This window comes from Micropterus salmoides, unplaced genomic scaffold (genome assembly GCF_014851395.1).
Source record: "Micropterus salmoides isolate LMB-PRFRI ecotype aquatic unplaced genomic scaffold, ASM1485139v1 Ms_hic_scaffold_10, whole genome shotgun sequence".
Taxonomy (NCBI): domain Eukaryota; kingdom Metazoa; phylum Chordata; class Actinopteri; order Centrarchiformes; family Centrarchidae; genus Micropterus; species Micropterus salmoides.
In genome coordinates, this window is record NW_024040041.1 from 11,285,336 (window position 1) to 11,302,171 (window position 16,836).

The following is a 16,836-nucleotide window of genomic DNA, read 5'->3' on the forward strand; positions in this document are numbered from 1 at the left end:
TCATTAAATATTTAATATACATTTTTTTTTAAAAACAAATGGTAACGGCTTTAAAATGGAAAAGTATTTCCTGGTGGGAACTACACATTGATTCTGATCAAGTGGCCATTGTAACAAGTGTTTCATTCAACACTAACAAGTGAAAAGATGAAACCGAAATGCATTCTTCATGATAATGATCGTCAAAAATTCCATGTACGTTAGAACACCACAACCACTTAAAAACACTGATTTTTAAAATGAAAGAGAGATTGTCCTTACAGAGAAGTTCATGCTGTTGAACTGGTTGACGAACGGTTTCATCCAGGGTTCATCCTGTTTGTTCATCGGTTTGTTCATCTGAAACAGACAAAAATAATTCACTGGAGACACTAGACGCATTAGCAGGACTGCTTTGTGTTTTTTTCTTTTCTGTCAACAACAAAGGTGGCTAAATGAACTCCAGACTGATGATGTGCTTTACTGTAATGGCAGGCGTTCAGACGGAGTGAGGATCATGTTTAGGATGAACAAATGCCCAAAGCCAAAAGGTGAACAAACCTTGATGGAGCCTCTATGCTTGTAGTTCCAGGTGTTTTGTTCATGGGATCTGTTGTCCTGTTGGCTGTTGCTCCACATGCCAATCTCAACCTCCTCTTCCTGATCCCAGCTATTGCCCATGGACGCCTCTTCACCACACCATGTCTCCATGGGCTTCGGAACTGGAGCTACAAAAGGAGGTAGGGACAGATGAAGAAACTGGATAACAACAAGTGATACTATACAAGTTCAAGGTCAGCCAGGACTGCTCATAGTTTAAACACAGGTTTTTGCTTAATATTAATGTTCATGAGTGCGCCTACCAGATTTATGTTGGCCGCCCCATGTAGACCCAGAGTCTCTGCTACCCCTGCTGGGTTCTTCCCAGCTGGAGCTGGTTTCCATGGGTTTCCCCCAGGCAGACGTCCCGTTGTCCACTTTCACCGGTGGAGCAGTGGTAGGCTCCCCCCATGTTGAGGACTCTTTCTGTTTGGGGTAAGGCTCACCCCAACCTGGAGGAAAAGAGCATGATCCCCATTATAAATATGATATACTTTCTGTGGTGTGGTGCAGTTGTTCTGAACCAATAGCTTTTTCCATTATTTCATGCATGCCTCAAATTTAAATATGTAGATGTATTCAGTTTGTCTTTAGACCTTTCAGACATTCTCATATTTACAACGATGCTGCAAGTTTACATGTTTTTCCTCTGCTGGAATCAGCTAACAGAGCTCAAGGAAAGAGCCCTGCTCATGTCTCTGGGGAACCCTGCGTCAACTTGCTTATGTAAGTGTTGTTTACATTAACTTTTGGGGGTGTAGATGTGTATACAGGCCCCAACACACTTTCCAATGTGAGACTGTGTGTGCTCAAGTGAGCGCAAGTATGAGTTCAAAAGGCTCCTGTTACAGCTGACCACCCAGACCTGCTAATTTCTCCCTCCACAGGAGGCATGTGGGGAGATGCCAGGGATACCTCCCCATAAAAATAGGATAGGTCATCGGGTGGCCTCCGGCTCCAGTGTCCCTCATGTGACAAGCACGCTCACACACAAAGAAACATGTACACACACCTAAGCACACATGCAGAGGTAGATGCATATACACAAACTGGCACATCCTTTCATGTTGTATGGCAGATATACATTTGCTATACACTCGCACACAAAGAGTGATTGTGCACACACACTAATTGACAAACTGTAACCCTGGCCCACATCTATTTCTCCGTTTCACCGTCTACATAAGTGCATCAGTTGATCTAATAAAAAGGAGGATGAGAAACACAATGTGTGTGTAACTTGTGTATAAATGTGTTTCACAAGCCCATCTAAGAGCAAACTGAAAAATATACAATGTCTAAAACAGAACAAATATTGAAGTTACATTTTGTTCTTAAAAAAAGTTTAAACCTATGTTACATATCCATGAACACAATCGTATTGACCTACTTCTTTCACTTCACATAATTTTCACTCATTTTACCAATGTTGCAGTTTTCATTGCTTTTTGCACTTCAATATTCACAAAAAGAAACCCACAATTATCTAAAAATCAGTCTAAATCTACCACCTGATTATTTTTATTAAAGTAGCTGTCTAGTTGCCCCACCCTTTCTAGCCATCCACTTTGCTGCTCCTGTTAGCTCGCTAGACAGCAACCCTGAATAACCTTAACAGCCCCTCCCTGCCTTATTTTCCCCTTCTCAGACCACTGCAGAATAGGTGCCTTACTCGTTTTAGTTTTCCCCCATCTTACATTGGAACCACTCCTATTACCAAGTCACCAGACCTCCTCCTCTACCACTCATGGGCTCGCTCGCTCTCTCTCTCTCTCAAACCCAACAAAAGCCAGTGTTTCTACAGCAAGCAGAATTGGCAGGCGAGAGAAAGAGAGGAGGGAGAAAAAAGGGCGAATGAGAGAAGAGAAAAATCGATGCTCTTAGCATTCCAAACGGGTGACTCAACCGGCTTTACAAAAAGCCCTCAACATGGACAACACCGTAGGGAAATGGGAGAGAATGGCTGTATGGGTTTGTTTTCTCTCCATGCTTCTGTTCAAATTGTGTATGCTTTTGAATACATTTGTGAATGTTTGTGCATCAACACTTCTTGTGTTTGCACTGTATAAATCCTTTTAAGACCTTATTTCAGATTTCTCAAAAGGAGTGTGGGCGGGACTTGCACCTTTTTATTCATTCTTTAGGCTTATAGACTGCAACAGACAGCTTGCAATTACATGCGAGAACCATTTTAGATACTCTGTTCATGTCCTAGCATTTTTTATATGTACTTCAATAACAAACAAAAAACACTAAAATGGGGGGGGGGGACAAACAAAAAAAAACACACTAATCTGCATGCTAGTGCAACACAGAGTGTGTACATGTTGTTGGAACATTTGAGAATCGGCAGAACTAAGGAATCAATTGACACACCGACATGATGAAAGTATCCCTGCAGGCTAAAAACCACTGTAATATGTGAATAACATCAAGATCTGTTGTAACCTGGCCAACCACATCTATGTGGACCTAAACTATAAAGAGGACAAGTGAGACTCAGTGGTGTTTGAATCATCATTATCTTTTTCACATATATGCACATGTTAGTGTGGACATGTGCACAATTTTACATATTCCAACTTACCAGAGCTGCAGCTTTTCTCCTGGGTAAGAGGCTGCGCGGGCTGAGGAGGATGCTTCGAGCTGTGTGCTGGGTGGGACTGGTGCTGGGAGGATGGGCCTATGGCCTCCTGATCAGATTGGCTAGTCCTGTTCCACATGTTGACAGCTCCACCACTGTATTTACCTATGAAGGTTTCATGTGAGTCATCAGCTGAAAATGAGAAGCCTGGAATTTCACATGATTATGTTCAGGTTTATACAGCTTTTTCTGAATAAATGTATAGTGGGCTGAGTGTTTACCAGGGTCTCCCCAAGCTGCTGTCCCATCATCGATCTCCATCCTCCGACGAACGGACTCTGGAGAAGGTTCTTCCCACCCAGTTGCCACTTCCTCCTTCTGACCTACTGTGGGAATGGGGCCTCCCAGCCAACCTGATTGAAGAATGAAAAAAAATGCAAGTCATTCATATATTGTATGTCCTCCCACTTAATGTTTTTTTCTATACATTGTCAAATATCAAAAAAAAAAAAGGGGGAAAAAAAAAATCTTATTCTAGACTATATTTCTGATAGGATGCATACTCCTAATAACTACCTGTGGGCTTGTCAGGACCTTGATTGCCTTTGGACATGGTGGATTCAGGACCTTTTCCCCACTCGTTGGAGGACTTGGGATTTGGCTCACCCCAGGTCTGGGCTCCATGGTTGTTCTTCATTGGCTCACCCCAGCCCTGGCTGTTACTCTGAGGATTGGGTTTGTGGACTGAATCGCCCCAGTTGGAACATGGGTTTGGAGTGTTCTGGTCTGGAGTATTTGATCCTCCACTACCTACCCAGGTGTTGCTGCTGCTGGTGTTGGTTCGACTTGGCTCGCTCCAACATCCAGAGCCAGACCGGTCGCTGTCACTGTCCCAGCCCACTGAGCCTGCACCTTTTTGGGGCTCCCCCCAGTGGTTGTTGGGCCCTGGTCTGGCACCATCTCCACCATTACCCCAGCCTTCACATCCATTTCTACTATTGGAACCCCAGCCCTGCTGTGGTTTGGGCGCATTAGTCCACGTATTGGACCTAAACAAAAACATTGAATGTGATCAGTGAAATATAAAATAGTAACATCTTAGTTACATTTACTGCAAAAACATTTTTCTGCCTCAATACGTATTTCTATAATGCCCAAACATAAATTACCTGTCATCTTTGTTAATGTTATTGCTCCAGGTGTTACTGTTGTTGTTGCTCCCCTTGTAGCTGGATCCTTCATTCCAGCCACTCTGCCCACCTCCTCCACTTGCTGGAACTTTGCTGTCCCACCCAGAGGTTGTCCGCTCTCCCCAGCCAGAACTTCCTGTACCTGGGCCTGAGCTGCCTGGCCCACCCCCCCAACCTGCAAGTACATTAAAGAGAGATACATGTTTTTTGCATTCGGCAACATACATTTCTGTTCTAAATAAGTATATGTTTATTTATATCATTAATGCATTCACACAAAAGGTTTCATACACATTCTAGCCCTACCTCCAGAGGTCTGAGAGGGAGCTGCCGGTGTTGCTGTGCCCCAGCCGGAACCTCCGCTGCTATGCTTTCTTTCGTCTCCTCTGGGACCCTGGTGTTGATTGTTAGCAGGAGAATTGACATCCCAGGCGGTGTTCTGCCGTATGGGCGTCTGTCCCCATCCAGTGTTTGACAGAACCCTTGGGTCCACATCGGCCTGGGACACAGTTGACGCTACTGATGCAGAATGGGTACCTTTTCTACGGTTTCCCCCTTTTGGCTGGCCACCCTCCCTCTCTGAGCTGGATCGACCTCCGGAGCTCTCTCCACTTCCCTCACTTCCTCCTGAGCGACCCCACCCTGCAGTGACACCTCCCAAGCTGTGGCTTCCACCTCCTCCCCCTCCCATGCCCATGGCGTCATCCTCCAGGCTCTTCCAGCCATTGTTGGCAGAGCTTCCTTTATGACTTCCAGCATCTGTATGGTTGATTCCAGGAGTTGTTGATCCCCATTCTCCATTTGACATCTTGTTGATAGATGTGGAAGAGGACGATGACGACGAGGAAGAAGAAGACGCGCTGCTCCCCCACGGACGAGGTATGCCTGCTGGAGGGCCCATGGTAGTTTGGTTCCCATTTCCTGGTGTTTGGCCTGCAGAGCCTGGGATTTGATTTGAGCCAATACCCCAGGACAAGTTGCTCTGGGGCTGGTTTGGGTTGTTGGCAGGCCCCTGGTCCCAGCGTGGGGCCGCAGTGTTATTGTCGTTATTATTACTCTTGTAAGCAGCAGTAGAGGAGATTTGGGGGTTCCCAGCCTGCATTGCGGCAGGGTTTTGGGGGTTCACAGTGTCTACATTTGGGTGGCCCTTGTCTCCAGGGTAGGTAGTTGTGCCCCAAGGCGTACCGAAGGCCCCAGGACCTCCTAGCTCTCCTTGGGGGTGCAGGGAGGCTGATGAGGCATTTCCATTGGCCAGCGGACCCCCATTCCCTCCTCCAATAGAGCCCCAAGAACACTCCCCACTGAGCTGGGGTGAGGCGGTAGAGCTTGGTGGACTAGAGGTCATTGTGGCATTAGTAGTAGTAGTAGTAGTATTCATCATAATAGTGTTATTTGGTCCATTGGATTCAGTGTTAAGGTTGGTAGGCTGTAGGCCACCATTTCCACTGTTGCTGCTTCCTAACACATTGCCGCTTGCTGTACCATTATTCACCTCAGTGTCTTCCATACTGCTGTTTGGAGCTGCCATGCCACCCCAGCCTACTTGGGGAACTATACTCAGTTTGGACCTCATCCCCTGAGCCTGTGGAGGACGTTGGCCCTGGGACAATGAGCTTGGGGTTAGATTCTGCGGCCAGGCACCATGGTTGGGATTTGGGTTTGAAGTGTTTGGGTTTAACCCTCCATTGATGCAGGGGGTGCTTCCGCCGGTGGTAATCATGTTGCTGCCTGACTGCGTGCCCCATATACCACTGTTATTGACGGGCTTGTTGTGGTGGTTACCCATGTTATTGCTGCCAATACTGCTGGACCCTGCCACAGAGTAGTGGGAGGGGCCAGTGATGTTATTATTTCCATTATTTGCACTGCTGATGGTTCCGACGCCTCCACCAATGACCTGACGACCGTTGCCGTTGCCATCTCCATTCACTGAAACGCTGACCATCATGGCAGAAGTCACCAAAGAGGAGGAGGGGGAAGAAGCCGTAGAAGACACAGAGGAAGAAGCATTTGCTGACATCATCATCACTGTTGTGACAGCGGCAAGGTTTTTCTCTGAGCCGATCGAGGAGCTAGAGTCTGCGTCCATGCATTCTGATGCCAACTCAGGGTCTGATCCTGACCCACAGCCAGAAGAGGAAGAAGATGAGGAGCAAGAGAATGAAGAGGAGGAGGGAGGCCAGACAGAAGAGTTAGTTGACGAAGGGTTGTTGGATTTGTCGGTGCTTCTGTCCACTAGGACTTTGCCCCAGTTGCTGTTGCCGTCACTGCTGCAGGGAGAGCCAGAGGACCAGGGGGAAGGCTCATACTGTGAGTCCAAGCCAGGGTGCTCCAGACCTGAAGAGTGAATGGGTGGAAATAGCAGGGGATACTGTTAGTTTGAATAGATTAAACAAAATATTCCTTTCTAATGACATGACAGTAAGATGTACTATATTGAATAAAGCAGATGTGGTTTAAATTTCCCTCATCCACAGTTGTTTTGATATTTTTCTATTCCCGCCGACCTTCAGCTGGCCCAACTGTTCTGCATATGATCAGCGCCAGGCCTAAGCCTAGACACAGCTGCCACCATTTTGTCACCACAGCAGGACACAAAAGCCTGCCAAAGCTATAAACTGGGATTCAGGGAGGCGAACGCCAACCATCAGCACGAGAGGAGACACGGAGGGCATAGGGGTGATGGCAAATGAGTGTGAAAAGAGGGAGTTGAGGATAAAGGGAGTGAGGGGAGGAGGTGGTGGCAACTGAAAAATATTCAGACGTCTTCAAACCTTGCTATTTATTCCAAATATATTAAAATTGACATCATTTGCATTCAGGCCAGGCAAGTCTATAAAATTTGGACCGAGACCATGATCTAATTTTGGTTTCATGGCCATTTTACATGCACTCATTCATTCTCAATGGCAAGCGCCCAAATTTTCAGTGCTATAGCAACCTTCTGTGCACAATATTACTGCATTTATTAGCATTTGCCAGCAGTCTTTGTCACTAACTGCATTCTTGCAGTGGGAGCCCCCATTCATTAGCTGTGGTAAGCTAATATTAATCTGTTATGATACTCGATACTAACGCACATTAAAAGTGTTTTAATGTGAACGCAGCAAAGCAGTCAGTGACATAGGTCTTTTTTGTTAAAGGACTTCTAAAAATGTGCTGACAATATTAGGTAACATTAACAAAAGCTGACTCAATTTAGTTTATCCAACTTATTTGACATTTTGTTGCCATGTAGTTGGTGATTTGAGACATTTTAAGGACTAAAAAGATTTTAAGGCAAAGTATGAAAGGAGAGTATCTGACTTTGTCTTGTTTGCTTTTTCTTTGAATAAACAATTAACTTTCAGCAATGGAAAGGGAGAAAAAAAATTTGTAATTACTTCTTGGCTTGTGAACAAACATTCAAAAGATGGATCATGCAGTTAAATTATTTCCCTTATTTGTAGGCAGCATTTCTGCACCAGCTAAGCACGTGTTTTTTTATTTGAATACCTGCTGCTATTTGACAATTCATGCTTGGTCATCATGTTCTTTTAATCACGACAACATCTGCTGCCTTTTTTTGTGTCCGGTTTCTTCACAAGCTATCTCCTGAGACCAAAACTGTGTGCTTACTAACTTTGAGATTCTTGACCAATTAGTTGCCCATCTTCTCACTTGAAGCCCTCTCTTTCACATAAACCGTTGCCAGCTCTCTATGGCGCTTATCGTGATTGCTTGCCAAGTCTCCTCTTGCACCCTTTCACACCCACACATCTCTCTCTTCATCTCTCTGATATGCCATGAATAAAATACATCATCTCTGTCAAGGTCAGGTCAGACTGGGTCTACCTAGTCTGTCGCTCACAAAGCAGGGCCAAAGTAAGACACTGGGAGGAAGAATGAAATGCAGAAGAACAGGGAAGGAATAAAGCAATGTGTAGTCACCTGCTTGATTAGGGGAGTGGCTGACGGAATCCCGAATGGGAGCCATGCCTGGAAACAGAGAGAGGAAAGACTGTCAAACAGACTTGGAGGGAGTTAGAGATACAGCCAGAAATCAAACACAGTGGGGAGATGTTAGAAATAGTTAGGACAGCGAGAACATCCCATGAGAATCAAGCAAACAGAAAAGAAAACAAGAGTGTTAAAGACAGAAGGGTTAAAAGTAAAAAGGGCTTGCAAGTAGAAGAGTATTAGAGGACAGACCCTGCTAGTTGCTGAACCTAAGTTAGTAGTTATACAATAGTATAACATAAAGGAATAAATCCAATATCTGAATTTAAGTAAGTGTGTGTAATTATCAGCGATTAGTCTGAGCAGAATTTTGTGCTTTTAGCGCAACCAGCTTTAGTGCGTTTCTGACAACAGTAAATATCACAGTTGTGATATAAATTTAGAGCAAACCAACTATTTTAAACATATTTCAAACACCTCAGGAAACTAGAAAGAGCTTTCAATATTGCACAAAATCAAAAAACATTTTGTGCAATTTAAGGCCACAAATTAGGCTCATTACTAGTTTAGTCTAATCTGAGTTAGAAATTGGTTGCTTTGTGTGAAATGTTTTTTCTAGAACTTTGTTCAGACAGAAGTACAAGTAGAAACCAATCAAACTAGGAACAGGAACACATACAACATTTATTTTTGCTATTTAAGTGTAATGTGTTAAAAAAAAAAAACCAAACAAAAACAATTGTTTTGTTGCTTATCCAAGACAGTGCTTATTGGCAGACAGTGTGCTTGTGTAGGCTCACGTCCCTGTGTGTTTGAGGATACAGACAAATGTAATTTAATGTAATCCACTGCTGTTTGCTTGTCCTCTTTCCTTTCTTTTCATTGTTTACCTGTGAGTACGGCTCGTGGCTGAGGCTCCTGGCTGGGCAGGAGGGCGTCCACGGGTTGAGTAGAGAACAGGAGACCTCTGGTTCCCAGGTCAACAAAGGGGAGGTCAATGGTCAAAGCTCAGAGGGCACAGCCTCAAGGGTCTGAGGTGAAGAAGCAGGGCTTGTCAGAGCGGGCAGCAAGCTGATCAGGCCCCGTTGGCATTGCTGAGGACTGTATGTGTAAGCGTTTGTGTTTGTACGTGGGTGTAGGTGTGTAAGCGTAAATGTGGGGAGGGGGAAGAGGGGATGTGGTTCAGGTTTAGGACTCTGCCTTGACTTGGTATGCTCTGGCACTGTAGACAGAAACAGACAGAAGAGAGAAAGATGATTAGTTGAACTTATTGCATGCCCATCATCAGTAACATGTAAACCTGTCAGTTTTAATATACACCACCAGCAATCATGCATGTGTGACATACACAGAAAAATTAAATAAATCCAATATCCTTTTCTTCTAGTATACTCATCATGAAGCCTACATGAAAATAAATTATAGTTCGTAGCACCACAGCAACCGTTGATGAATGCGGCTAGCATGATCAAACCATCACAACGTTATTTATGATCGAGCGAGGAAGGTTTGACTTGTCCAATGTCTAGCTACTGAAAATGACTACTTACACTCAACAGCCAAACTACTTGCGGTTACATTTTTTCATTCCCTGTGACAGAGCGACAACGATCACCACAAGAACGTTTGCAGTGTGTCCAGCATGAGAAAATTGGCTTGCTTTGTGTTGTCTTCACTGTGAACACTCTCTACCAGCCCCACCCTACACAAACAGCCAAAGCTGATCACTCCTCGTGGCATCTTCATAGCCGCTATAGCGTTGATGCAAAGTTACATTTCAGAGAAGGTAAACTCCAATGAATGCTATAGCATAGCTGTAGGGGCTACATGTGTTGGCTCTGCAGCCAAAATCTACTTTTTTTTTTTTTTGCCAGAGTTGCCAGTGGCAGCCACTGGCAAAAATAATCAAAATAATTAATCATTTCCCTCTGTTCTCTTCCTTCAGTAGAAGGAGAAAATTAGTCTCCATCTCTCCCTTCTTATGGTACACTGGACTGTGAGACAAGTATGTGAGTCAGCTAGGTTAGTCAGAAATGTTGTATAAAGAAAGAGCGAGAGGGAGACTGACCACCGTACACCTTCTCTTCTTGAATGTGTATGGGTAAGACTAGATTAGGGTTACACAACAGGCTTAAAGCTGGCAGCACTGCCCTAGTACACCATGGCAAGCAAAATCCTAGAGCAGAGAGATAAGTAGTAAGGGCATGACAACAAGACACAGTGAGAGAGTGAGGTAAAGACAATACGAGGAGGAAGATTACAAAGGAGAAGAGGGACACAGACACCCTTCAGTAAAAGTGGACCAGTGTATTTGACAGCAAGAAGAAATGTGTGCACTTCTTCTGACCTTTCCTTAGTGCAGGTTAGCAAGTGTGTTAGCTCTCTCTGCCTGCTGCAGCAGTACACAGATCTATTTATAAACACTCAGTTCAAATAGCAACCACTCTGTTCAGTAGCCAACACGATAAGAGAACAAACAAACCCATGTGTGGACAACGAGCAAGTGTGCTGATGCAATGAAGCATGAATGTGTTACAAGTTTGGAGCATGAGTTAAGGTTTTATTCATTTTAATATACAATGTGGAGTGGCCTGTTTAATGTACTAACAGTATTTCAACTAGACATAATATTCCAACTACTGCAATTCCCATCAGGGAAAAAGTTTGTCAGACACACAAACCAGCAACCAAATGCTACATACCCTACATACTCGCCAGACGCACTTCACAGAGGCCAAACTCCACCTTTGTTAACACACAAACCACTAGCTAAACCTGGGCACTGCCAGAATCTAAACATAAAGGCTGCCAGAAGCTGCCCCCTGGAGCCAATCAAAAAAAGGCAACAAAAAAAAAACAAAAAAAAAAAACAGGCAGGACAATAATATCATTATGAAACAATCTACCAAGGAAGCAGCATTATCCAGAAGAGAAGAAAATCAAGAAACAGCAGAAAGGTCGAGCGTTGACTGGAATGAACCTGCTCCCTTTGGCAGCCACAACACTAAAAAGGGAAAGCACCTTCCAGCAGGCAGAGTCGTTTACTGCCATGGATCTTGACTTAACCTTCCTACATGGAAAGACCTCCGTCAACCCCAAAGCATCTGATTCAAAGCAGCTACGCAGCAAAAACCTTTCATCCTTGTAAGGCAGTGCAAATCAAAGTAGTGTAGAATGACGTTTAACACTTTATTTGAGGCAGCGCTCATCATGCACGCTGTTGTTGGTTAATGGTGAACCTAATGATTTCTCTGACCAGTATTAAAATCTACTCCAATTATTGCCATTACATTTTTTTCCCCACACCTCCCAGCCTGATTCAGTTTGTTTACATAATACTGTGTATGAGTCTACAAGAGCTGAAATGATTAGTCAAAAAATCAGTAGCAGAAAAAATCAGCAGAAAAACAATCAACTATTTTGATAATCAACTTATCTCTTAAATGAGGTTTCAAGCTTAAAAGTGCCTCATATTTGCTGGTTCTAGCTTTTAAAAGTGAGGATTTGGTTCTTACTAGTGGTACGGGACAGTAAACGCAATACACTTTAAGTCTTGGATTACTTTTTGGACAAAACAAGAGCAACTTGAAATCAATAATTAAAAACAATCAGTAGTTGCAGCTCTAGTTACTACATATAATTGAATTTTCAGAACTATTAGGGTTAACTACACATGGGTATTTTTTATTAATCGCTCAACCCTAGTGCGTATAAGCATGCTCATTGCCGCTGTTCAGTAGACTACATAGAGTACAGTTTGTTCCTCCTTTTCCCTGCTTCCATCTGAGAACGGCTTTCATGAGGGCCCCTGGAGTTGGCAGCGGCTCGACTGCTGCTATCATCTTACAGACAGAGATGGTGGGGTGGGGGGGGGTGGGGGTGGAATATAGGGACAAGACACAAACACACAGAGCACGGCTGAAGGGGAGCAAGAAAAAGTAATGTGAACAGAAGGGGGGGGGGACGACATACGATAAAAAGGTAAGGAGGATGGAAGAGAGCTGGAATGTGAAAAAGTGGCAGAGGCAAAAGAGCCTGTCATTGAAGTTGATGTGACAGGAATGCAGCTGCAGTTTCTAACATGTATAAAAAGCAGACGAGGTCAACTTCCTGAAGTCAGTGGCACATGAGCCCTGTACAATGTGTACTCCGTTTAACAGACAGAGCAAGAAGCAAAGAAACTCAAGAGTGTGGAAGAGGCAAAGCGGCAAACATGCTAAAACCTAGAATAGTGGAAAAGGATCAATAGAATTAACCAATACAGTGTTTTGGCCCTGTTTTCTGCCTTACCTGTTACATAAACTAACCTGGAGAGTAGGAGTAAAACAGAGGTGGATCTAAACCAAGAAACATCTGAAAAGCCATGAATAGTTTTTGGGGTGTGCACATTTGGTCATCAAAGCCACTTGCCATTAATATATGTACATCTGTACAGACATTTGAAGCTAAAGGTTCTGAGTACTTGGGAAACTTTCAATACCGCTAAAGAGCAGAAGGGCTATTTCAAAAGGTTGTTTTGTGTTCAGAGGTAGCTCCATTAGCCTGATGTTGTTGTTTTAGATGATTTGTTCTATGTTTAGAAAGGGATACCAAACAATTACTGGAGACGCCATACATTCGCACTACAAGGTCAGCAAACAGATAAACAATACACTTTGCAATCTGCGCCCTGACTTGTATGCAGGGACCAACAACTGAACATTACTTTTAGCTAAAAAGGTACTTTCCACGTGTCCTGCTGTTGCTATGCAACTGCAAAATCTATTTGAAGCATGGTGCTTTGTTGCCAGAAGCTGACTTATTTCTCAATTTGCATACCAACACAGGCCGTCAGCAACAAACCAGAACCTTAAAAAAAACAACAAATAAAATCGTTGCACCAACAGGTAGGAAGGTATATATATATAAAAAAAGGCACACAGGTACGCAACATATCGATCTGGCTATAAAATTAGTCCCGGTATAAAATGGATTTCACCTTTCACATCACTTCAAGTGCAGAACAAGCACAAGTTCACTACACTTAATGTTAAATGCACACAAAATGTCTGACAAATGTTCCTTTGTAGAACTGTGTTTGAAACTGTGCTGCTGCTCTGACACACTGTCAAACACTTTATCCTCACTGACATGTTTAATTTATAGGGCTTGCATTGCATAGATTTAAAAATGTAATTGATTCAACTCAGTTTAATTGAACCCTTGTTGGGACAGCCCAGCCAAATGTATTCTAAACTAACCAGTAAAAGGTTAATACCCTGTTGTACACTCCTAAACACTCCAAATTCCTCTTGGCGTGTCTGAGCAAGGTGACATCAGCAAGAAACACATGCCAGTTGTCTGTCTCTCAAATATGCAAAAAACACTGATTACTCAACAGAGAAACAAGCGGGGACACCTGGCAGCAAAAGCAAGTCTACATATTTCCTGCTTCAACGTCCACCTGTTTCAGGTGATCAACATGAAGGATTGAAGAATATGAGGAAGTGTCAAGTAATTTATTTGAGTGCAGGAGTCACTGTGCTGTACGTGTCTGCATCCCTTTACACACAGTATGCAGTACATGAGATTGTGCGCAAGTGTATGCATGAGCAGATAAGCACACTTGTCAACACGACCCACCACAGTCACGTCGACTTCGGGAGTGGCTCAGAGGGGCACCCACACACACACACACACACCAAACTCAAACTATGGGCAATGTGCATAAAAGTCACAGGCTGCAGGTTTTGTTTATGACTCAATTGCAGGTTCGTCCATTGTTCAGTCATCATTTGACTTTACAGTCATTTGTCCACCCACACCCAGGTCAGCAGTAGTTGCCACCAGGCATGCTCAAGAACTTATCTGATCTATAAATTGTTTAAAATTAGTCAATAGGAGGGTTGGTTTGTCCCTTTCTAGTTGCTGGTTTGAGTGCAGCAGTGGGAGGATTTTACTAACTCTTCTGGGAGTTGAGTGTGCTTTGTTGTTTTATATTGCATCAATTCCTATCATTAATGGCCAGGTCCATGTCACTACACTACAGCACTGGGGGGTTGTGAAGCTATTTTAAGCTTACAGAATGCTGCCACTTTGGCAGGTAACAAGCCAGTGTTTGTTGTTCTATCTTCTCGAAAGGACTTGATGACAAGAGATATCAGCCAGTTTCAATCCTGCTGATGATTGCATTATCAGCAACTGTTTATATTTTCTGTTTATCACTTTTAAAACACATTTAAAAGGATGAAACTGCTGCTCAATGGTTTGAGTGCATCTCATGATATATACTCTGTACAAGTTATGCACATTTGTTCTCTATATTACTTTTTTTAAGCATAGTCCTAGTGTGTAAACTAACCATGTTTTTCAGTTCAATTCATGTGTCGGTTATTTTATGGTCTGAAAAATGCCCATCAGAAGTACTAAGAACCCAAAGTGAAGCCTTAAAAATGTTTGTTATGCCAGATGAACAGTCCAAAAATCAAATATTTTCATGGATGGAACTACAGATTTTGTGGCATTTTGCTTTAAAAATCATTGAAAATGTATAAGCTATTGCAATTGGTGCAGATAAATGCATTGTTGATCCACAAACCACTTGTTCGGTGCAGCTCTACCACTGTGTGTGATGAAAAACAGAAATGTGTCATATTCTTACTGAATTCAAGACCACAGATAGAAAGAGCTGCTGACAACTGAGGGCAAATCTGCCTATAGACTCTAGCTATAGTAAGACACTGAGTCATTCAGAAGTACAATGATTACACTTGTTACTGTACAACCATTATCTGGGTGTAAGAGCCTCCATGACGATGAACGGCTGTGCCAGTTCAGTTTTGGAACTACAGACACCAAGTTTGTTTGCGTGGAGACACATCGCAAAATACTAGAGACACAGCAGAAGAGTGAAAACAAAAGCGAGAGACAGAGACAGCAATTGAAACATAAAGACACACTCAAGGTCAGAGATAGAGGCTATCAGACTTCCCGCCTACACTAGCCATGACAGTAGTTTCAGCTGTAACAGTAGCCTGCTCGTATTATTAACAGGACTCAATGGAAACTGTAGCGGCAATTCAAATGGAAAACACTACTACGTCACATGGCAAAGAACACCAGCAGTGTCACAAGAGCAAAGCACATTGCACCACTGGGGACAAACAAACATGGATACAACCCAGACTATGCAGGGAAGAAAGCAATTTTGGAAAATAAGCTGAAATGGACAAGTAGTTTAAAATAGGCAATAGGAGTTGATGTCTTGAGTCAAGCAGTTTGTGGATTTTCTTCTGGGGGGTTAAGCACGCTTTGCAATGCCAATTTCTATCATGTGTTACCAGAATCCTGTCTCAACACAAAACTGCAGCATTGATGGTTGTGAACTAGTTTATGCTCAGTGGTCCTTCATTTAGTACATTCAGTTCATGATTCTGTTGATGTGCAATATTAATCCTACTGGGCCTATTGAACACTATGGACCTTAACGTTTTAGCGGAACATCGCTCATTATACATTAACAGCTCTGTGTAAGGTGAACAGATGTCAATGTCCTAGAAACAGCTGATGCTGATAAATCAGGAATCAGTACAAACAGTTAGCGCTGAGCAGTAGCGTGATCTTTTATCAACTCTCAGTGGAATCATCTTCTCTCACCTTTTGACCAGTTCTGTATCTTCTTGTCCTCCTTCCTGGTCACACTCTTCGTCTCTCTCTCTCTCTTCCATCCACTGTTCTTCCCTCTATGGGTATTGTCCCTGTGGATACCAGGAGGAAATACTTTTACTTTATTGTTATTGCATTTAGTGTTTTATGACACCATAACAAACTGAAATCTCTCTCTGAACAAGTTGAGGTGGAGCACAGAAACACTTAACAGGAAGTCCCATAAATGGAGACCCTGAGAACGCACATTTTAAATATTGTCCATATCACTTCATGATTTTCATCACAGAAACAAATACTGTTGTTCATCGTTTTCTACCCACTGTCTGCACATCTCATTTACAAGACAAAAATTTCAAGTGGAATCCATTTTAGACAACTCCACTAAATAATTGAAATTTATAAAATGACAAATTTCCAGAATCTCAAATGACAATTTTCTCAATTTTTGTAATGACTGTAAATTAAATATCTTTGGGATTTGGAGCTGTTGGACAGAGATAACAAGCAACTTGAAGATGTTAGCTTAGACGTTTTACAGACCAAACCATTAATAGATTAGTTTGTTAAATATTTAATTTAATCTATAATGAAACAAATCATTGGTTGCAGCCCTTCCATAATGCATCTACAGTGCAGTGCTTTGGTCACACTATGATTTTTTCTGAGGAGAGAGCAGTTATTCCATTTGTAATTAATCATTTTCACTACAATTGGCTGATTATAATTTTACTCTTCGGCTCCCAAAAAGAAAAAAGGTCTGCTTATTAATGTCCAATTGGTTTGTAATCAGACTTTGGCTTCTCCGTCAGCAAGTGTTGAGTTTAGCTGCACTGGGCCCTGTGGGTGTGCCATTTAGCCTACAGGAGAAAGCTGCAGGCTGCAGTCTAATCCAATAAT

The 16,836-nt window shown here is 43.0% G+C and overlaps 1 protein-coding gene across 5 annotated transcripts in view; it reads right to left on the reverse strand.

The window, feature by feature from the left end:
- The window catches only part of LOC119885846 (trinucleotide repeat-containing gene 6A protein-like), a 41,931-nt gene that overhangs the window by 16,561 nt on the left and 8,534 nt on the right, over positions 1 to 16,836 (reverse strand). For 2 of the 5 annotated variants that reach the window (XM_038696168.1, XM_038696142.1), the window contains exons 3-13: positions 15,928 to 16,028; positions 9,183 to 9,514; positions 8,284 to 8,331; positions 4,660 to 6,690; positions 4,333 to 4,528; positions 3,740 to 4,212; positions 3,445 to 3,576; positions 3,167 to 3,355; positions 843 to 1,031; positions 541 to 707; positions 262 to 339 (exon numbers count right to left, since the gene is read on the reverse strand). In XM_038696168.1, coding sequence (XP_038552096.1) covers positions 262 to 339; positions 541 to 707; positions 843 to 1,031; positions 3,167 to 3,355; positions 3,445 to 3,576; positions 3,740 to 4,212; positions 4,333 to 4,528; positions 4,660 to 6,690; positions 8,284 to 8,329 — 3,501 coding nt within the window. In that variant the 5' untranslated portion in view covers positions 8,330 to 8,331; positions 9,183 to 9,514; positions 15,928 to 16,028. The remainder of the gene's footprint in view (positions 1 to 261; positions 340 to 540; positions 708 to 842; positions 1,032 to 3,166; positions 3,356 to 3,444; positions 3,577 to 3,739; positions 4,213 to 4,332; positions 4,529 to 4,659; positions 6,691 to 8,283; positions 8,332 to 9,182; positions 9,515 to 15,927; positions 16,029 to 16,836) is intronic. The other 3 variants (XM_038696159.1, XM_038696149.1, XM_038696175.1) reach the window with 3 other exon arrangements.